Source organism: Xyrauchen texanus, chromosome 8, assembly GCF_025860055.1.
Source record: "Xyrauchen texanus isolate HMW12.3.18 chromosome 8, RBS_HiC_50CHRs, whole genome shotgun sequence".
Classification (NCBI taxonomy): domain Eukaryota; kingdom Metazoa; phylum Chordata; class Actinopteri; order Cypriniformes; family Catostomidae; genus Xyrauchen; species Xyrauchen texanus.
This window is the reverse complement of record NC_068283.1, coordinates 30,559,945-30,583,649: the sequence shown is the minus strand read 5'-3', so window position 1 is coordinate 30,583,649 and position 23,705 is coordinate 30,559,945. Positions and strand designations below refer to the sequence as shown.

Below are 23,705 nucleotides of genomic sequence, written 5' to 3'. Positions count from 1 at the left end.
GTGAGAGATACAACAAGAAGGAAGGTCATCAGATCTCAAAACCAAGAAAATTGTTGTAGTTCATAAGAAATATATCAATTCCACTTATTTTTCTGTTAAAATGTATTCGAATTAGCATCTTTATCTAACTGCAGTTTATCTGAAATAACAGAAAGGGAACCAGGGGCCGGATTCACGAAACGTTCTTAAGAAGAAATGTCTTCTTGACTACCATTTTCTTCTTAATTAAGAAAAAAATGTTAAGCAGCATTCAAATTCTCAGAAAAAATATTTTTTCTTAAATATCGTCGTAAATAACATCTTAAAGAGACCACCTCTCACCGAATCAACTCACAGGGCTTGCCAAGTTACAAACAAGAATTTGCAGATGTGTTCTCCACTCTACCGAGTCGTACGAACCTCATCAAGCACCACATCGAGACCGAACCAGGCGTGGTGATATGTAGCCGTCCCTATCGCTTGCCCGAACACAAAAAGAAAATTGTTTGTGAAGAATCAGATGTAATGCTTGATATGGCGGTAATAGAGTAATCCCACAGTGATTGGTCCAGCCTGGTTATTCTAGTTCCCAAGATTTACAGGTCTGTATGGTTCTGTCTGGATTATAGAAAAGTCAACGCTGTGTCTAAAAATTTGACCCATACCCGATGCCCCGTGTTGATGAGTTGCTCGATGTATATTTTATATTATATTTTATGCATTTGGCAGACGCTTTTATCCAAAGCGACTTACAGTGCACTTATTACAGGGACAATCCCCCCGGAGCAACCTGGAGTTAAGTGTCTTGCTCAAGGGCCCAACAATTGCATCTTGGTGGTGCTGGGGCTTGAACCACCGACCTTCTGGTCAGTAACCCTGAGCCTCAACCACTGAGCCACCACTGCCCCACCACTGCCCCTCGATGTGGAACAAGCTGTGGCGTATCGGAGAACTGGCGAGTTTTTTTTTTCATCTCTCTCTCACTGTCGCTCTGCGTTTTCCTTTTCCCTCTTTTAAATTTTACAGTTTTTTGGGGGGGTACTACACTGTTACAGGAAGTACCCCCCCATTTTAATTATTTCTGTTTCCCTCCCTTGTCCCCTCCCTCGTCCAGGTAGATGGGGATGAACTGCCGGCAGACTAGACGTAAAGCACGCCCTCCCCCAGGGAAAGAGGGGTGGGGGAGGAATGAGGGACGAGGGAGGAATGTGGCAGGGCGGAGGGCAGGGCCGTGATCCAACACACCCGGTCCCGTATTAGGCTAATTATGCCTCTGGGTTAAAGGTCGACTGCAGGGGATTGTGTGGGAGAGAGAGATCGTTTACGGACATGTCCGTCATGTGTGTGTTTGTGTCTTCTTTTAAGTTTATCATTAAACTATTATTTATATTGAAAAGCCGGTTCTCGCCTCCTCCTTTCCATTGATCCCTTTACACTCGATTAGTTAGGCACTGCTTTATTTTATTTGACTCTAGATTGGACAAAGGGTTATAAGCATATCCCCTTGACACCAGCTTCCCATGAAAAAAAAGCCTTCTCCATGGCTGTTTGGATTGCACCAATTTGTGACTCTTTCCTACGGCTGCATTCGGCTTATGCCGCAACCTATCTAGATGACATTATCATTTACAGTAATGATTAGTAGCGGCACGGTTCTGAGATCACTGCGGTGGGCAGGGCTCACAGCAAACCCTAAGAAGTGCGCGATTGGGTGGGTGGAGGTACAGTATCTGGGGTTCCACATGGCCCACGGCCAGGTGAGTTACCAAATTGACAAGACTGCAGCGATCACGATCAAAAAGGGGGTGAGGCAGTTCCTGGTTATTACAGGAGGTTTGTGCATAGTTTTTCAGACGTCACCAGCCCGTTGACTGACCTCACTAAAAAGGGTCTCCAGCTCCAGTCCTGTGGACGGAGCAGTGCAAACAGGCGTTCACACAAAAAGCTGCACTTTGCGAGGGGCCACTTTTGCATGCACATAATTTCTCTCCCTTTCCTATTACAGGCGGACACTTCAGACAGAGGACTGGGGGCCGTACTATCGCAAGTGGTGGAGGTGGAGGTGGAGTAGCACCCCGGTGCTTTACATCAGATGTAAGCTCTCCTTGAGGGAGACAAAGTACAGCACCGTGAAAAAGGAGTGTCTGGCCATCAAGTGGGTGGTCCTCACCCTCCGATACTACCTGCTGGGGCGGGCCTTCACCCTCAGCTCGGACCACGCCCCACTCCAATGGCTCCACCGCATCCACGCGTGGATCACCCGCTGGTATCTGGCTCTCCAGCCCTTTAAATTCAAGGTGGTCCACAGACGGGGGGCCCAGATGGCAGTCACTGACTTCCAGTCCAGAAATGGGGGGTAGTGGTAGGCAGGCCAGATGGACCCTGGCCTAAGTCGGGCAGTGGGGGTATGTGGCAACGGGGGCTCGGTCGAGCACCCATCCGGAGAGAGAAATCGGTAAGGGCTTTTACACCTGAGCTAAATTATGTCTAACACCTGTCTCTAATTCCAGTGAGCATGGGGAGAGCGGGATATAAACTGCCCCACCGCCAGAAAGAGAGAGAGAGAGAGAGAGAAAACGAGTTTACAGCATTGATGTGTGTTCTACAGAGTATTCAAAAGCTAATGGGTGTTTCCGAAGTCATTTCTTTATACTGAATGTGAATTATTGCCTGTGTGCAAAGCAACGAAAAGTACCTACGCTGTCCACAAAATAGAAAGCAGGTGAATTAAAGTCTGACCTGTGTGACGAGAAATCCTGTGTCGTGGGCCTTCCTTCTGCTTGTGAAGTTTCACAGGTTGATAGATAAATTTAACGTTACAATTTAGCAGTGTTTAAGTATTGAATTTGCTGTTGGTTATTAGACAAGGCAAGCCCATGAGCAGGCTGATCAGACAATGTCAAAGCCTGTCTTTTTATTCTTAAGAAAAAAAAATTAAGATGTTCTTAAGAAAATATTTGAGAACTTCTTAAGAACTGAACACTAACATTAACTTCTTATAATTTATCTTAAGAATATTTTTGTGAATCTGGCCCCAGATGACAATACATTTTATCATAAAAATTCCAATGTAAAGGTGAGTTATCGTAAAGATTCATATGAATCGAATGGCAACTTTTGCTTGAGATTTGCTTGATATTGCCATAGTGAAAAGGTTTAATTGATGAAGCACTAGCAGGAAATGCCATGTGCATTTGAATTTCAAGTTTGATGTAATTCAAGTTCAAAACCACATGTTCAATTACAAGAAAACATATTCAAATTAAAATCCTAAATTCCCGTCCTAGTAACAAAAATATCATTATATAGAAAACCGTAGATTTGAAAACCAGCATAATCATCAAACTTTGTATTTGGAATAACTTGTGTAGCATCAGGTCTACGTGACTCAAAAGGTCTTACTCAGGTCAAGCACATCATCTGTCTTGATGAGATCCTCAGGTCGGGTGAGAGGAAGTTGTGTTTCTGGTTCTCCCTGAAGCTGTAGAGACAGCGAGCGCAGCATAAAGAACACACGGATAGCCTGCAGTGAAACACACACGCGCACAATAAATTAACACATAATTTATCACAGCCATTACGCATCTTCCTGGAATGTCTGTTTATACAAGGCAATAATAAAAGCCTGCATGAAAGCTAAGAGCTATTGTCCTTTTGTGTACTTTAGTGCTTTAGGGTTAATAATTTGTTCTCAACGTCCTCAAATAAAGAACCTATTCATACTAGCCTCAATGTAATATATTGCATTACAAATGTGACTTCACCAGTTATTTGTACTGATCACTTCTGATACACTTTACATAAAATCAATTACTCAGTATCTCAAACAACTTTGGATGTTGTTCCAGAATGGCGTACACAAACTGGCCAGGGAACACATGGATTCATGGACTGTAAGAAATCCCCCCAAAAAATATTTGCCAAAAGGATACTTTTCCACTTATATATCATCATCTCATAACTTTCAATAAGTATTTATGTTTATCTCTAACCCTGCGTGTCCTCTCAACGTCTCCACAGGGCAGTCTCTTCACAAAGTCAATGCCGGTAAGGGGGGTTCCAGTGGGAGGAAGTAAAATGGATGCATCCATCATGAGATACTCAACATTTAGGGGCTTATTCTAAGAGAAAAATAACACAATAATAATCACACTAAGAAAAACAATATTTCCAAGAATCTGATTTTTATTGTATAAGAGGAAGATATATCAAACCATGTGGCATTTGGAAACAAATGATGCTAGAGATTTTCTCAGGACTAACTTCACTTTTCTGAACAATTTTTTTCTTGTATAAAGAAATTTCCCCTCAAGTTCATGCAGGTGCCCTAGCAGATTAACCAATGGTGTAGTTATCATATTATATAAATAACTATGGACACTTTCTGGTTGTCAAATATTAGTAGGTTATGTTTAAGTATTTTATCATTCAAAACCTAACTTTCTTCTTTTTCTAAAATGTTTTACTCGACAACTGTGCTTGTGCCATAATTCTCTCAAATAAATCCCACTTGGTTTGTATTTTGTTATCTAATGCAATGACATTCATACATTTGTTTCTGTGTGACTTCAACACTCACAGGTGCCACTGTAAATACACACTGCATTAGTCACTCCTTATCCAGTAAATGTCTAATATTGATGTGACAAAGTTTTACTCTCATCCCGGAAGCAGGATGTGTTGCTGTATCATCAAGCAATAGCATAAACTAAGAGTGAGGTTGCAAAAGAGATGTTTATTTGGTCTGTGAGGTGGCTTACCATCATGCTCCTGTATTCATCCTCAAACATATCCAGGAAGATCTCCTCCCCCTACAAGAACATTCCAGAAAACACATCTCACCATGATGTAAACAAGGAACACATAACAAAAGCAAAATGTAAAGCCCACTACCCTACTGAGAAAGACAAACTTCTTAAAAGATAAAAAATTAGTCCAACAGTGTAAACAAATTATTGTGAAATTTAAGCTGTGTTAAAGAGATAGTTCACCTAAAAATGAAGCTTCTGTCATTATTTACTCACTCTAATGTCGCTCCAAAACCAAATGAATTTATATTGTGGAACAAAAAGTCTCATTTCGCCATTTAACTTTTAGACTGTTTATCACAAAAGTCATTGAATGGCTTCAGAAGACTTCTGGAATACAATGTACAAGTCATATTGACTACTATAGACCTTATTTACAGCAGCGCTATTTTTGATTTTTGACAGGAATGACAATGGGTTGAATAGTTTTTTAGTGTTAAAGTGTTTTTGGATCATTCTGCTGACGAAACATTGAAAAATATCTCATTTCAATAGAACATGAGTTGTGGAAAATTAGAAAAAGAGCTTTATACTACTTTTTACAGTGCATGTCATTGAAGAGACGGTAAGTCTATCCCTCACAGCCATCAAATATCAAAGATCCCGCTACTTTGAATAAAGGTCTATTGCTGTGGTTTAATTGTGTGTTTTGTCCTTTTTGGAGAATGACAGGCAAGAGTCACTATTTACTCAATAGACTTAAAAAGAGGTTTGGGCGACATAAGGGCAGGATATAATTTTTGGGCAGACAATTCCTTTAATCACCCCTGACCATTCCAACGTGTATAAACACTTGTCTTATTTGACTAATAGGATGACAATTAGTCTTAATTTCCTAAATGGAAATTCATGGTTTAAGGTTACTACTTGACTTGTGTTAGTACTAGACTCATTAACATATTAACGTAATTAAATTGAACATTCTGTGCCACAAGAAGTCCAGTGGGAAGATGAAGGGAGGGACAGGATGAGAAAGGGTGTTAACGACACCAATGAGAAACTGGGCCTGGCCACATTAATTTACATTCTCATGACCTTAAAAACATTTTGATCAAAAGGCTTTTGCTTAACTGCTTGAAATGACAGATGCACAGAAGTATATTATGTGTCTATGTCTGAGTCGATGTATGATTTTAATGATTGGGAATAGATGAGTTGGACTGAAGAGTGTCGGAAAAGAAAATCCAAACGTGACCAGCCTACATGGAAACTCCTTCAAAAGTGTTCAAAATGATCCCTTGTGGCACCTCATGTGCAGCGCTATAATCTAGGAAAAGTGTGACTACTTCGAGGAACCTAAAATAAAATCTTGTAAACGTTTTGGTCACTACACACTTCTCATGCCTCCATCAGTGGTTTTCCATTTTATAGCTCTGATGACTAACAACTATTCTAAAGTGTGAATAATAGTAATATTAAAAGAATGAGAAGGTGCGTCCATACTTTCGTCTGGCACTGTGCGTGTCTGGCCAGTTTGTTGGAACAGCTGGGACACTGATAAACGCACGTAAAAGGAACGTAATGTGATACTAAAAACATGGGGCCTCCCAGGGCTCTCCATACTCTCAGAACAGAACATTCAGTACTGTGATAATCTGTGTGTACTGCATGACTCCTGTTCATAAATAATAATAAACTTGTCAGATAACATCAATTGGAATGTGCTGCTTACGTATTGTGTACTGAAAAAGCTTTTTCTTTGAATTGTGAAAGTAAAACCAACTGGAGTCTCAGCATACGCTAAAAAGAGTGTCACACCAGGGTACTCAAATTTCATGAGTCAAAATGTCTTAATTAAATAACTCATGGTGGCCAGGGTCCACAGAAAAAAGGTGAACACACTCGGCTACTGTTATCTCGCAGGAACCTGCCTGATTGCCACAGTCCTGATAGCTGTCACTGATTAGAGTATTCTACTCTACTTAACTGAAGCTCACTTTCACAGAAATGTCTGAAAGTGGATAAGCCACCAAGAGTGCTGACATGTTTTAACAGGATTTTCACGAAACTCAAAACAGCAAAGTCTTAGAATGAGCTGTCTGAGCTTAATTCTACCTCTGTCGTTAAAAGAAATCAAATACAATTGGGGGAAACACTGAGGATAATTACAAGAACAGGAAAACACATTATTAGCATGAAGCTCTGTTGCCTTGAACTTGCTGGGTTCTAGTTCCAGTAAGCCCATAAAAGAGCATTGCTGATCTTGATGTGAGATTTAAAAGGACAGAGCACACAAAAATACAAATTCTGTCATTTTTTACAAACCTTCATGTCGAAACCCATATGCATTTATTTTTTTAGTCAAACACAAAAATGTACATTTTAAGCAGCCTTTATTACATACAATATAATTACATTACATTCATAGTGACCATGTCAGTCAAGCTCCAAAAAGGACAAAAAAAAAAAATAAATCACCAAAAAAGTGCCATACATGTGCCATATGACTCATGTAATATAAGTCTCCTGAAGACATTTGATTGGAAAAACATGACAGAATAAACATTTTTGGGTGAATTATTCATTTAAAAGAAACAATAAACACAAAAAGAGCATCTTGCCTTATAAAACCGCCTCAAAAGGTGAAGACTCTCTTCTCTGGCACCCTAAAAAGGAAACACCATCTTATTCCTAGTATGATTGAGTTGTACAACACAATATAATAAACAAGAACAGTTTAGCATTGAATAAGGAGTGATTCTTGGATATATTCCATGTAATCTGTCTAGTTTCAAAATAAGACTGAAATGAACCATTACCCAGTGTGAGAACAATTACTAGGAAAAACCAATGTGTGTATACGTGTGTGTGTGTGTGTGTGTGTGTGTGTGTGTGTGTGTGTGTGTGTGTGTGTGTGTTTAGAAACGACCAATAAATTAGAAATATGTTGCAACCAATCTTGGATAATCTTATGTGCAGTGGTTCATGAGCAAATTTGCAAGAATCATTTCAATTCTCTTCAACCTAACTGCACGTCATGAGACACACTTCTCTATTATTGAGAAAGACAGTAAATGCAAAATTTACCACAGTTTTTATCCTTGTTGGCCAAGCTGGCCATTAGAAAAATATTAAAGCCACAGCTAATTCTAGAGTTAAACAGAAAACAGTCACAGTTCCATGCTGTGGTGTATTTGGCAATACAACCAACATGATTCTGAATAAAATTTGTTTGCTATGTCTTCATGTGTCATATAGCCTTCTTTGCCTTCAGTTATTGCAAGCAAGGTCATGGTGAAATTCAGCAAGGGCACTGTGATGGAAAGCTTATGGAACAGTCTCCCATCACGGATCATAACAGTGTCTTTATTGACTCAAATTTAGTTTTATTATATTTTTATGATAATTATTTATTTTGGATCTGCTTATTAAATTTTCTGGGTCTTAGCTGAGTGGTTGTAAACCCATAGGGAAGCACAAACCAATGTGGAAGTGCTCATTTGAGCTATTGAAAGTCTACACCATTTAATCGTGCAAATGTTTGTTTTGCTTTATATTTTTATCCGTCGTAATTATTATTATTATGCGTTTATTTTCACTCTCTTAATTACGGAGAAGACGTAGTTTAATTTTATTTCAATTAAAAAGTTTTGTTCCAAATAGCACAGGTGGCAAGGGTTGTGTATTTAAGCTAGCAATTTCTCGAGGGGGAAGAGGCTAGTAGATGGATAGTGAGTAACTAGACAAGTTTATTGTTACTAATTGAGCACAAGAGTCCCAAGCCTCCGATTGGTTGATGGAGGTGAGACAGTGCTGTTTGAGTACTGCAGTGAAACCTTTTCACACAACCAGGTTTGGAACATGGAAGTAAATAATGCAGGCTAAACCTTGATAATTGTGAATGGGAGGGACTGGGAGGCCATGACAAGTACTATTTTTACTTACCTATTTGGTCCAACATCAAAAAGAAAATGGCACTGTTACGTTTCAAAATGTATCCTTATGTATTACTACTTAATACTCTACCTGAGTGGTTACAATTAGGGGTAGGGCTATAGTTTCTCTGACCAATCAGGTAGCACTTTCCTGATAAATATTACTGAATTGTTCAATCAGGTATCGCTTTCCTTGTGAACATTAATGACTCCTTCCCTGCTATCATACGTTTCGGAAGCTCACTGATAGACAGCTTGTTTTTGGGTGTTTGTGTGTTGTGAGAGCGTTCACAGATACGCACCTATGTGATGGTCAAATACATTTCAAAATGCCTGTCTTAGCAAGGTATTGATAGAAACACAGTCAGTTATTCCTGAAGTGTAAACAATGGGACAAAAAAGTGGATTTGTATCAAAATATTGGATCTGTGCATTATGACTAGCAGTGTAAATGCAGCCTGATAGACCTGCCACTATGTCATTAATATTAACAACAATAACATGAAAGCAAGAAAACCATTCATTGCTCTTGGCTGGATAACTTTAGTAGCTTTAAAATAAAATATGAATGTATTATAATCATACAGTGAAGTAATCCACATTTAAGAATGTTTACTTGAATACTTTAGTACTGCTGAAACTTTGAGCACAGTTTTCTTAATTTGTTGTTTTTTCTTTTTCTTATTTTATTACTGACTGTTTCCTTGTCTTGAATAAATACTTGAGAACTTGAAACAATGTTTACCCAATTAACAAATTAGTTATATTAGTTTTTGCATTGTGAATCATCAAATTTCACTGGTATTGGTTCCAACTACTGAAATGTTGGTATTGTGAAAACAGAATAAATATTTAAATTGTGCATGGTAGATCTTACTGTAATAGCATTTTGAAAAAGTAGATCTCATGCCATAAAAGCGTGAGCACCCCTAGCTTAAGAAAACGGTTTATTCCAGGGTTTTTACAAAAACGCTAATTTACTAGAACACCGATTTCCTTAAGCCCCTTCAAGGATTAAGAGAAAGCGGTTTAACACACCTAGATTTCTCTCAGAGAACTCGGCTTAATGTGGTCATGTAAACACATAAGCGGCATTCTGATGGGTGTTTGAATAGCGCATGTGCGTGCAACAGACCGGATAACAAACGTCAAAGGATGGAGCCCAACAACATGTCAACACAGCAGAAAGAATTCTAAATTTCTGGAAGTACAGTGGGAAAAATCACATACATTATAAACTATATCCATTTATACACACTAATGTAAAATATTGACTGTCCCTTGCATGCGCCCGTACATTGGGGGAATCCCAGAGTTTGACTTAAGAGGGGAAAACCACTATTTCCTCTGCAGGTTGTGATAGAAAGTGAAGGAAACAAACACAGTAACAACTCTGGAATATCTGTAAATACAGCAAAGCAATGGAGACTAAAATAGCAAAGACTTTCTCAGATCCCATGTTTGACGTTTACACAAGCGTCAGGGCCAGTAACCAAAAGATCATAAGTTCAAACGGTCATAAGGGGTGATTCCATGAACTTTCACCTTGGTGCCCTTGAGTAAGTCACTTAAACTCAGGTTGCAACAGGGGAGCTGTCCCTGTTATTTGCTATGATGTCATTGTTTAAAAGCAACTTGAATAAAAGTCGACATGAAATTTTAACACATTTAACTTCCTTAATGTGAAATTAGATAATCAGCAAGGGGAAAATACGGTCGGAGCTTGATTTCTTCCATCATAGAATTGATTGTATTGTGAAATGAGGGCATTACACACCAGAATGGAGCCAGACTGAATGCAAAAAAAAAACAACAAAAAAAAAACACTACCTAAATAGCTATTTGGCTATTGGTTAACATTATCCAACAGCCCGTTCACCTTAAATTTGGGGCCGGTTGCATTAACTTAAGACTGCGTCTAACAATTCGTTTGACTAGCTAAAGATGCCACAGAAAGCCTGTTGCATAAAACAAGCTCACAGTTGTCTTTAGTAAGACAGCCATTGTGGGAAAATTAAGACACTGAACAGCTTAAATAAAATGGCTGACAGTGGATGCTCAATATAGTTTTTATTCGCTGAAAATATTTGCTTATTAAAAGGAACACAGTGCTTCAAATTTGATTCTAATGATTCAATTTAGTGATTTTAGCCCAAATAATAAAAAACACAAGACATTTTGTTACCATCGTTGAAGTCAAAGTATTCTACAAAGTCTTAACTCAAGCCCCTTCTATCCCTCAACTGAAGCCCCCACTGGCTCAGCTGATGATCATTTTCCATGGCAACATAGAATGTAAATAAAAGTTAGCATAGGGGTCTGCTGTCTTACATTTTGGTCTTACATTAGACTGATCTAAGTTTATGCAACTGACTAACTAGTAAGACTAGTCTGGCAACCAGCCCCTGGACTGACTGACTGACTGACTGACTGACTGACTGACTGACTGACTGACACACACACACACACACACACACACACACACACACACACACACACACACACACACACACACACACACACACACACAAACAAACACACACACAAACACACACACACACACACACACACACACACACACACACACACACGTCATGAGTTGCACTTTAATTATTGTCACTTTATAACTGGCTGCTACCTCAATAACTGCTATGTGCATAGAACACTATTTCATAGTATGTTATGTTTACATTTGGCATTTTTAGAAACTGTCATCTTTTGCACTACTGTGTACTGGTCGGCACTGCACGGTCTCTCACTGTGCCTATTGTCCTGTTAATTTTTTAGTAATTTATTGTACTGTCCCGTACTTTTTGCACACGTTTGCACGTGCACTTTATATAGGTATGTTATTTAGTCTGTGTAGTCTCATGTGGTTCTGTGTTTGTCCTATGTTGTTTTATGTAGCACACAGTGTTCGCAGTGTACTGTACTAACTGTATATGGTTGAAACGACAATAAAAACCATTTGACTTGACTTGAAGTGTGCAATTTCTGCACCACCAAACTAAATTAGATAGTTAAATATATGTTTGTTTTCAAACAGCTTTCTGTATATGCCACCCCATCTGCTGAGTAAACAAATAGATAGTCTAGCTCCCAACTCACGACATTGGTACATTTGGAGTATTTTTTTTAAAGAAAGGAGGGATGAGTCAAACTACATTTTTATGGTAATCAATATTATGCCACAAATGCTGTCGATTGAGCTTAACTTGTGTTGAACCCTGAACGTTTAAAAAAAAAGTAAATAGATTAAAGGGAAGGAATTTTCAGTGTTCTAAAGAACGTACCTCCAAACAGGCCAAATGAACATCCTTTATAATGCACTGAGAGCCGGAGAGCACAGACTGTTTCAGAAGTAGGCAGCTCAACTCCAGTGTTGCAAGACGCACCTTCCCGTCTAAGACACACAAACACACACTAGGTTAGCTCAAATTGTTAACAAAGTTTTGATTTATTTTTATTAACCGATTTTGTTGTGGTGTGAAGCTGTACACGTTAGGTGTAATTCACTTGGTTTACAATTGCAAATGCCAATCAAAATGGTATTATGTAAAAGGCTACTGAACATGTGACACTTCCTGTTATGTAATTAACACAATCTCCAGAGTGGAAAATCTAAATAATATATAAAAAGGGAAAAGTGGGGCATAAGAATAGCTCATATGTGAAATGTGTGTAACCAAGATGGGTATGGCAATAGACAAACATGCGCTGTGATTACATTAGCAAGTCTGTGGATTACAGGGAGAGAGGACTATAGCTTCTTGGTTGAACGTAGTCTTCTATTGCCTTCACTCATTCATGTACTCAAAAGGTTCTTAAATGGCCATCATTACAGACAGATGATTTCAATATGAGTCAAGTGTCACAATGGACACTGGACAAAAGTGTCAAATGTACAAAGCAGCAAGAATCACAAAGCGTGAGGATAACAGCTCATCAAGTTATTATTACTGACTCAACCTTCAGTTCCATATTTTAATCCTAAATATAGTACCAGTCATGGGCTACAGAAAACTCAATCGGTAACGCATTCATTATATACATTCGACATATTAATATATATGTTTCAAATTAAAAGTTGCTTACATTAACGTTAATGCATACTGAACTAACATGAACTGACATTGAAAAATTGTTTTAATACATTAAAATACACCAAGATTAAAAAAACAAATCATTGCTCATTGTTGATTCATGATATCTGTTGCCTGTACTAATGTAAAAAAACTCTTTCATAATGTGTACTGATGAATCTTAACAAAATAACCAGATACATTTATCATACATCAATAGGTAGATATTACACTTTCATTTAATGTCATATATAACTGCTTTGAAATTTGTTATGGCAAAAAGTTTACTGATGCGTTGAAATGCCTGATAAAACGTTTAAAAATCAAAAGTAACAGATGAGATTTATTATATATCTAAACTGTGAGTGGCACAAGCAAAGGTTGCACAACTAAAATTTTATCTACATCTACATTTCTAAAGAAATGGCGAGCGCTTTGCTTTACACTGTCAAGTTAAGACACACCAATGGATTCTGCCTTTGCCAATATTTAATGAGCATGTCTAAGCAGGTGAGGGTTTATATTTGGGATCAGTTAGTAAAGTACAGTAGAGCGAGACAGTGCAGATGAGACAAGGAGAACGTGTGAGTGTGTGTGTACCTGGCTGAGTAGCCTGGCTCATGATTCGGATCACTCTTTCCACTAACACCTGGCTGTAAGAGCTCCTCTCCTGATCTGGCACGGGCAGCTGGATCTTCTCCAAGAGCTCTGGGTTTATACCTGCACGTACACACACACAGCAATGAACCTCTTCCCTTTTAATAGATGACATTAACGTAGATTATACAACCAACCAAACAGTCCTTAAATTTCTGTGACAAACAGTATGATCCCATAAAGTGTGAGAGTGAGCATGCACACATGGGTCCTCAAACACTAGTCTCAACACTATTTCACCAAGCAGGTTGGGAAGACCCTTCTTTAAAGGGCTGTTCTCTGATTTATGGGTGTATCCATCACTGAGCACTAAAGTTATTTTTCTGTAATACATTTATATTTCAAATGATCTCTGACAGCTGTAAATTACCATAGCTAATATTATTGATTTGTACCTCAGTTATAAAAACAAAGTAACAGTAGCTTTAACAGTAACGCACTTGGAATGGAAGGGTTTAAAAGCAGAAATGTGAATTTCATTTATTTTTTAAAGCACTCACATGGCCAGAACTTTGAAGGTCGGGACATAAAGGCATTATAAAAGTAATCGATAAGACTCCAGTGGTTAAGATAGCTTCTGAAGCGATATGATAGGTGTAAAAGAGAAACAGATCAATATTTAAGTCTTTTTTTCTGAAAATCTATACTTTCACTTTTACTTCCACATTCTGGTGTGAAAGCGACTTTAACTTTCAGCCACCTACTGGTTGGGGCTGGTCAAAGGTGAAGACTGATAGTAAAAAAGACTTAATGAACTGTTTCTCACCCACAGCTATAATATCGCTTCAGAAGATCTGGGTTTTACCACTGGATTCGTATGAATTACTTTTATGCTGTCTTTATCTCCTTTTTTGGACCTTCTGAGATCACCATTCACTTGCATTGTATGGACCTACAGAGCAGAGATATTATTCTAAAAATCTTCATTTGTGTTCTGCAGAAAAAGAAAGTCATACACATTTGGGATGACATGCGGATGAGTAAATCAATCCTTTTAACCTTGTTTTGAACTTTCGATAATTATCAATTATGTCTAATGCATATGAAGAGGCATAAAGTTAGAAAATTTAGATAGCATGGTTTCTGTTAATGCTATAGAAAGTGCAATGTATAAAAATTATTTTGATGTATGATATATAAATGGTAAATTATACATCTTTTATTTCACATTTCACACTTAAATTTCACATGTTTGGCCATCATTCAATCATGTGTGCTACGGTGTTGGTTACATGTTCTTAACAGTGTGATCTGTTGTGCTGCCACCTTGCCTGCTAGGTTTTTATTGTAAAACTACTGTACACACATTTAGTCATTAATTTTTTATAAACAGAGGAATTAATTTACATAATTTTTTGTGGTAACTGACATCAAGATGTACCTAATATTATCACAGATATTTACAGACTGCAAATGTTGAAGAGACAGAATGGGTACCTTTACTGTGAGACACCGCGTACAGGAGACAAAGCACAAACAGAGCCTGGTAATCCTCTTTGTCACAGTCCAATGCATTATACAACATGTCCAGGAAGGGCCTAAGACAATAACAGACAACAGCCATTCATTCATTCATTTCTGCTGGAAATCAAGCAAGTATGCATGACAGAACAATGTGCATGCAGCACATGATGACATACTGTATTGTTTGAGAACGCAAAAGGTATTTACTTAACTGGTTTATTGTTTTAGGTAAGCTAATGTCTACAAATATTTTTTTGTCCCCAAATAATATCAAATCCTGTCCATCAGGCTTTGAGCAACTATCATAGCAAGCTAAACCATTAGATCATATAAACAATCAATGTCTTCAAATGTATGAGCTCTTGCTTCTTCTGAACAACTAAATCATATCCAAGCAGAGTATTCTTACGATTTTCACTGTTAGTAGGAAGCAACACGAGACACTTCATTTATTTCTTATAGAAAATACATAAATAATGCCTTTGAAAATCATGGAGATCAGTCTGAACACATCCCGGGCCATTTTTCAGTGGAACATGCTGAATCTAAACAAAGGAGCCTCAAAGCTGCACTTCAAAGGAACCAAGGATGACATGAAAACTGCAGGGCCATAAGGTTCAATGTTAAGAACCATTAATAGTAAATAAACTCACAAAGCACAATCTTGGACAATGACATAGTTTGAATGGATACTCTGAATAGTATGTTGCTATTCAGAAGACTTATTCTATGGCTAATAAACATGCCAGAATTAAGATAAACACAACCGGGTGGAAGAGTACAAATGTGCAGCCACATGGATGAATGAGCATATAGAGCTCGATATTCAAGATTTGAGTCCTTTTTTATGTCCCTCCCTGCCCTGTAGGTGGCGATGTGCATGAAGAAGGCTAATCACCAAAAACAAAAGAAGAATTTAAAAGTAAAAGTGGACAGTGATAGTAAAAAAGGACTTAAATATTCTCACCCACACTTATCATACCACTTCAGAAGATATGGATTAAACTGGATTACTTTAATGATGGCTATTTGTGCATTTTGAAGCTTCAAAATTTTGACACTCATTCACTTGCATTGTATGGACCTAAAGAGCTGAAATATTCTTATAAAAATCTTCATTTGTGTTCAGCAGAAGAAAGTAATACACATCTGGGATGGCATGAAGGTGAGTAAATCACAAGAGAACTATCCCTTTAAAACACCTTCTCGTATTCCAGCTTAATATGCAGAGTCAACTGTAAGTAAGCTGAGGTTGCTTTGCACAAAATGAGTGAACACTGTGGCTCTATCAAAACCCTGCTGTGTTTGTTTTAGCATCCTGACCAGAAGGACATAGCATTATTGGCTCAACAAATGGCCAATAAGTTTGGAGAGGGATAATTATTCTATATCCATAAGTCTAAAAATCCTAAATAAACCCACATGTGTGTAAATATGTGTGCGTGTGCATATACCTGCTCTTCTGGCTCTCAGATCGAGCCGCACTCTTCTCTTCATCTGTAATGTTCTGTTCTGTTAACAATGACACTTCTGAGGTTCTACATTTTTCCATCACCACCATCTCAATCTCTGCAATAAAACACACACACAGACACATCACACACACACACACACACACACACACACACACACACACACACACACACACACACACACACACACACACACACATCACAGAGAATATAACAGTTGAGCTGGATTTTGGCATTGCTTAACTGAGATGTCAGCCTTGGAAGATCTCTACACAAATCATATCTGAGGTTGCTAGTGATGGATTTCCCTAGAAATTAGTTTATATCTGCTGACAATATCTTTTTATTGAAGCAGGAAACCACTCAGCTGTGTTTTATATCTTCCAGAAGTAAAACTAACAAACAAAAAGGAATGTTTAAAGCGAAACATAGAGACTGTTGCGATTACAGATAACAGCGTCAATAGTACAGACTAGTAGTGGCTGCTAGACCAAGACAATATATGCACTAAATCTAGACAAAATCTGCACGCTTCATGCTTTTTGCAATGACTGTGGGAGAAAATCAATGAAACGGAATTCAACAAGGTAAAACATTAAACAGAGCTGATCTTACTACTCTTGTATTGGTAGCTGAAAAGAACCTCAAGTTAACCAAAAATGTACCTTTATTTAAACCACATTACAAACTAAAAAAAGGGTTTTTAATTTTTTCAATAACAGTTCTAAAAGACCAAGTGGGACAGGATGTGTAGAGTTTTGTAACAGAAAACTGTGGGGATTGGAGGATTGACAGAATGGCTGTCATCACACAGATAAGTGAATAAGACAGGAGACAGGGTTTAGCTCACCTTTCCTCTCAATTTTGACAATTCCCAGCAGGCCATATTAAGGTGAGATTAAGGCTGAGGTTCTTCCCAGCTCGTAGAGATGGAGAGCACAGAATGAATGTGTATGAAAGTGACCGTGTTGGAACAAAGACATGGAGTGAAACAGGGGCCAAAGTGGAGGGCTCTCGCAACTGACCCAACGTAATTTAGTTAAGTAGGACAAATTCATTTATTAACTTGCTTTGTAGGTCAAGTAACAACATTCTTATCAAAACAATTATAGGCCAAACACGAAGCATAATCTTTCCCTAAAATCAATAAGAATGTTGTTCTAGCTCCTAACCTCAGCCAAAAGACAACATCTAACCCTAAAATGTTATTGGTTGATAGGAATGTTGTCCCAGGACCAATAAGGATGTATATCATTTGACATTTACTCACTCTCATGTTGTTCCAAACCTGTATGACTTTCTTCCATGGAACACAAAAGGATATGTTAGGCAGAATGTAAAGGACTGACAGCCTCAGTCAGTCCTTTACATTCTGCAATGGATGTGAATGGTGACTGAGGCCATGCCACTGAACAAAAAAAAGTCATAAAGGTTTGAAACAAAATGAGTATAAATAAAACCCAAAAGCCACAAATCTAAGCTAAGACTTGTGCAGAGCTCCACTATGGGGCTCGCTAACGGTTGTCACAGCAGAAACAATCTTACTGTGAACACAATGCAACTGTTTGGATCAGTTTTAACAGTAGAGCCACGGTCAAATTGGGATGTGATTCCAAAGAATGGACGGTCAATCAGTAATGCTGGGACATTCATCTAGTACTACTCACCTTCCTTGTCCCCACTTGTCCTGCTGGTCTTTGAGTTAGCCTCTGTACTTTTAGCCTTCTCTTCTTCTGGCCCCTCCTCTGATCCCCGTTCTTCCTCCTCTTCCTCGCCCACATTCTTGTAGTTGGGTCTTTTCTGGGCCCTTTTCCGCCCACGTTGACAACTCATCTCCAGTGAACGCTCCAGACTCTCTGATGGCTTGGTAAAGCGACGCACACCAGCATTGCTCTAAAATGAAACAAGCAGTGGATGAGGGGAACAACGTCAGTGTGCATTTCTCCCAATTATAATAGCATTTAATCTATGCACAGACATTTAGAGCAGACATTTATTCTCAGTTACTGAGCTTTGTGTGTGTGTGTGTGTGTGTGTGTGTGTGTGTACCTCACATTAGTGAGTGAGACTGTGTGGATGTATATGTGCGCTTTTTAAATTTTTGGCAAAGTTTAAAACTTTTGTTTTAGCACAGCAGTTGACTGACAAGTAGCGTTGGGTGTAATGCATTACTAAGTAGTGGTCAACCGATATATAACAGAGGCTGATAAATTGGCCGATATTCTGACTATTTTAATTATCTGCAGCGGCCGATAAATTTCCCTGTTTGGCGAATTTTTTCTTGAGGCCGCCGAAAATCACCTAGTTGCATGTGAAGCAACTGATACATGTAAATGACGAGTCATGGTTCATTATGATGTTACGTGCATTGTGTTACTAAAATAATAGATCTGTGTGCAACACAATCTCATTTGAACGGTCTGCATATCAGAGCTGCGTTTGAGCTCAAAATGTTAATTGAATATTTCATTCTCTCTCTCTCTTCAACAGCTCCCTGTAACTTTTAACTGTCTTGTCTAATGATAAAAAGGCAACTACCAATAAAACTAACATCATATATACAGTCAGCTAATATGAACATATATTGTTTAAAATTTTTGTAAACCAACCTCACACAACTTCAGCAGATCCAGCGTCCTGTGGAACGCACATTTATTTACCTCTAAAGCATGTATTCTAACAGTCTATACTCAACAGTTCCCTGTACCTTTTCTAATGCTAAAAGGCAAATATCAATAAAACTTCTATTACATACCGTTTACAAATATGCAGATATCTTGTTTAAACAGATGTAATTAACAAACCTCATGGAAATCCAGCATTCTCTTCCCATCTAGCACTTATCTAACATCTTCCTCTGAAGCGTGTATTCTATCAGCCAGAATCAAAACTTCAGGATCAGGATCAAAAGTTCCTCTAATTCACAAATCATGATGGTCACACCTTGACAATCCAAGCAGGCGATCCAGGCTGTTTAAAATGTCAGGAGATTGCTGCTGCTAGCTGGATTCACACGAGCTTGTGAGTGCAACCAAAGTCTTTCTAGCAAGTCAGTCCACTGTCGGCCATGTTTGGAATGCACTCAGGAGGCGATTTCCAGTCATTACAGTGCAGCTCCTATCTACTTGAATCGGGAAAGACTGAAATCTCCAAAATGGCTGGTAAAGATTACGATCAAAAAACACTGGTCTCATAAATGGTGCTTAGTTACCTCAGATTATGAGGTAAATTTAAGTTTCACAGCTTTTATAGCAAATGCGCATGCACATTCTCAAGTTGATTGACAGGGGATGTCTGTATCTAAAAGGTGATTGGCACTTTTACCTGTAACATAGGACTTCTACATTATTATTCACGAATAATTTATATAAATTTATATTATTTATTTTTATGATAGTTTCATGTCTATTCTTGTATTTTTCATCTGGTCGAGGTTGATAAGGTTTTAGAAAGTAATTATTCATCAGTAATGCAATTACATTTCAGAGTAATCTAATTACAGTGAAGAAGATATAATTAGCAGTTAGTAATGAATTACTTTTTTAGAGTTACATACACAACGCTGCTGACAAGTAGGCGGTGCTTCACTGTTGTTCAAACACATTTGAACAGATGAGCGTTTTTCCTACAAGCAGTCACATGCATTTTCAACCAATGCTGATTGAGGCTGATGTTGACATATCTCAAAATGTTTGTACCAGAAGGAACCATGTGTCTTTTAATACCTTGTTTTTTGTTGAATAAATATAATAAAATATATATTAGTTGAAGAAATATATTAGTAATATATAGTAATGGAGTAATACAGTTTATTATAAATATATAGTAGATATAGTAGTATATAGTAAAATATAGTAACCCGATATACATAAATATATTAGTTGAAGAAATTTAATTTCAAGAAACAGGCCTTTTGTGTCAAAAACCATGTTGGATAAATATCCAAATAAAATTACAGTACACTTATTACAGGAACTGCCCCATTAGAGTTGCCTTAATCTGGGCACAAAGGTAAAATTATAGATTATGGATTGCTCCTTTAGTTGCCATCAGAGATCTTTAACCACTAGGGTATACCGCCCCAAGAATACACTACACAGCATGAAAATGGTGGTTAATTTTTTTTTTTTTGCCAAAGTGTGATCAGGCACTCAAAAAACAAACAAACAAAAAAAGGACAGAAAGTACATCAAATGTAAATTCACAGATTGGAGGATTTCTGAGAAAATTGGAAGTAGGGCTAGTTCTTGTGTATTAAGATTTATATCATGCACAACCTTCCTTTGTTGACTTCTAAGTAACTTCATAAGTGTTATAACTTAATAAAGCCTATTTAAAAAAAAAAGCACTAAAAGTTTTCCCTAGAAATATAATGATGGATACTAAGCCTACTAAACATGGTCTTGGAACAACATTTTCACACATAACCTAGTTGTATAGCAATAATAGCTGCTTTTACAAGTTCTGCAGATGTTGAAGAGGCAGTGAAAGGAAAAGAGGCTCTGGCTTCTCAGAAACAAGAGCTGCTAAGACAGGAAACAGCTGCCAAAGAGTCAAGGACACACAAGGCAAGTGTAGCATTGGCAGCAATGCTGTTTCTTAGGAGCTCCAATAAATCATGCAATATTAGAAGCACTAGACAGTGCTGTTGGACAACACAATGAAGGACGCCATCCTCATTCAGGACAACTGCACACTAGATAAGGCGTTATTTCTTAGAATGGAAGGAAAATAGAGTGAATAATCACCCGCTCGTGGTCTTACAAATGCGCCATTTCATGCTGAACCATTCTGTGCGTTCTTCAAAGAACTCTTGCAAGAATTCAAAGAAGCCACCTCTATTGCGCCATGCATGCACAATTAAATGGTCCGTTTTAGTGTTCTTCATCCACATATTAAACATGGCTTCAATTTCAAAGGTTTCTTTTTAAGGGATAGTTAATCCAATATTTTGTCATCATTTACTCACCATCATGTTAGCCTCAGTCACCTTTCACTTTCATTGCATCACTGATGCTAATATTCTGCTAAATATCTCACTCTGATTTACATAGAAGATTCATATGGGACTGCAACAATATGAGGGAGAGTAAAAGAGGTTTCCTTAAAAATACACACACAAACCAAAAAACTACAAATTTCCCTTGGTAAACTATCTGTTTAAAGTTTGAGAAACACAGCATAAGGTGTCTGGTAGCAGGAGTTAAAAAACAGCTTCAAGGGTTTCAGCCAGCTGCGCTTTGCCTCCTTGACAAAAACAAAAGCTGGGACCACAACAGGTCACAGCGACACAGTGCGAAGAACATGCACCTCACATCTGAGAAGTGGAGTGCTCACTAGGACGCCACACTCACACAAAAACAACCATCTGTGGTCTGCCTGTGGTGACAGACTTAATGAGTGAATTCTATTCAAAGTGCAATGAAAATCGCAAAGACAGAGCTATTTATGAGAAAGGACTACTCAACTAAAATGATAAGAGGTAGCTGATGATGGGAGATTGTACGGAACAGTATTCACGATGACCTCACTCTCTCTTCGTCTATTGTGGATATGCATAGATAAGCAGAATAAAAAGTAGGTTTTCATATTTTGCACAGATAACACAGCAACTAGTCTTGCAGTGCAACAAGGGTTAACTCGAGGAGAAAATGTGGTCATCTGAAATGTGCCACGTCTCCTCAGAAATGTGTGGCATAATTTTGTATCAAGATGATCTAGAAGACACAAAGGATTCATTTAAAGGAATAGTTCAGCCAAAAATGAAACATCTGTCATCATTTAGTCGCCCTCATATTGTTCCAAACCCATATGCCTCCTGTTCTTCTGCTGAACACAAAAGTAAATAATTTAATGAATGTACCGCATGCTGAATTTAAAACAATGGCAGTAGATAATGATCCACATCAACACTTAATAGTGTCATAAAAGTGGTCCATGTGGCTTGTGCATTATATTCCAAGTCTTCTGAAGACATACGATAACTTTTAATAATAGACAGACTGTAATTAAGTCACTATTCATTCTTAAATCATTAATTAAGTCCATAAACAGCACTGAAACCCAATATGGTGGCTACATCACTAAGATGAAACCTCATAGGTTTCCCTCGCCCCTTTTCACCCAGTTTGGAATGCCCAATTCCGAACGCGCTCGTGGTCACGTAGTGACTCGCCTCAATCTGGGTGGCACAGGATGAATCCCAGTTGCCTCCGCGTCTGAGACAGTCACGTGGCTTGTTGAGCACGTTGCCATGGAGACATATTACGTGTGGAGGCTTCACGCCTTTCAAGATCAACTCGCCATTTGCCCCACCGAGAACGAACCACATTATAGTGACCACGAGGAGGTTACCACATGTGACTATCCTCTCTAGCAACCGGGCCAACTTGGTCGCTTGGGAGACCTGGCTGGTGTCACTCAGCACACCCTGGGATTCGAACTAGTGAACTCCAGGGTGGTAGCCAGAGTCTTTACACCTGAGCAAGACAGGCCCCACATTACCACAAGGGAGTAGGACAACTTTTTGTATACTTTTCAATAAACATCATGAATTACAGCACCTTTAAATTATTTCCATTTGTGATTCACAGACAAACGAAAGTTGTATGGGTGCGAGTAAATGAGAATTTTCATTTTTGGGTGAACTAATTCTTTAAATAGGGTAAATATTTTGAGAAAACGCTTCATAGATTCCTATAAATGTTTAATCGATTAACATGCAAAACTACAAAGAAATTGAGAGCAAAATGTTTCGCACTAGCAAAGAGACCTCAGCAAACCAAAATCACCAAATTCTGGTGTTCGCTACAACTCTGACACATTATGGTTGATTTCTTTTCCAGAAACTGGTTGTTAAAGCATGCCACCAGGCCACAGGTGTGTTTCCAGAAAACCATGCAGCAGGTGTGTATTAGTGAACACAAGCACCCTGCTCTTGGTGCAGTATGTAAATCATAGGTTGAGAAAAGAGAGCAAGCTTCTAATATAGTGGAGTTAAAAACAGTGCGGTTTTGCCTTTATATGTGCACTACTTAACATTCATACTTCCTGTCACCTGAGCAGGGACCTGTTTGAAATCCAGATCCTGTGACAGATTTGCCCCTGATGGCTCTGCCTGGTACCTTCTGCACTCATCCTCTACCTTGTGGCTTGTGGTGAAGAACAGTCACGTGATGTGTGTATGTATGTGCGTGCTTGGGTGTCAGAGTGTTGCTGGTAACACAAAGAGGAACCAGTACCTATTTCAGAGGCCTTACGGGAAAGGGAAAGTAGGTTAGAGGCAGTGCGGTGATGGTGTAAGGCAAATCACTTAACATCAGAGGAAAAGAGCCAGAGCATGAGCCACAGCAAAGACAGACCAAAAGG

At 38.4% G+C, this 23,705-nt stretch overlaps 1 protein-coding gene across 2 annotated transcripts in view; it reads right to left on the bottom strand.

The window, feature by feature from the left end:
* clec16a (C-type lectin domain containing 16A) overlaps nt 1-23,705 on the bottom strand; it is an 81,910-nt gene that overhangs the window by 34,754 nt on the left and 23,451 nt on the right. For both annotated transcript variants that reach the window (XM_052131285.1, XM_052131286.1), the window contains 9 exons: nt 18,005-18,230; nt 16,320-16,434; nt 14,839-14,939; nt 13,345-13,464; nt 11,956-12,065; nt 7,349-7,393; nt 4,740-4,790; nt 3,972-4,100; nt 3,382-3,502 (listed from right to left, as the gene is read on the bottom strand). In XM_052131285.1, the coding sequence (XP_051987245.1) occupies nt 3,382-3,502; nt 3,972-4,100; nt 4,740-4,790; nt 7,349-7,393; nt 11,956-12,065; nt 13,345-13,464; nt 14,839-14,939; nt 16,320-16,434; nt 18,005-18,230 (1,018 nt within the window). The remainder of the gene's footprint in view (nt 1-3,381; nt 3,503-3,971; nt 4,101-4,739; nt 4,791-7,348; nt 7,394-11,955; nt 12,066-13,344; nt 13,465-14,838; nt 14,940-16,319; nt 16,435-18,004; nt 18,231-23,705) is intronic.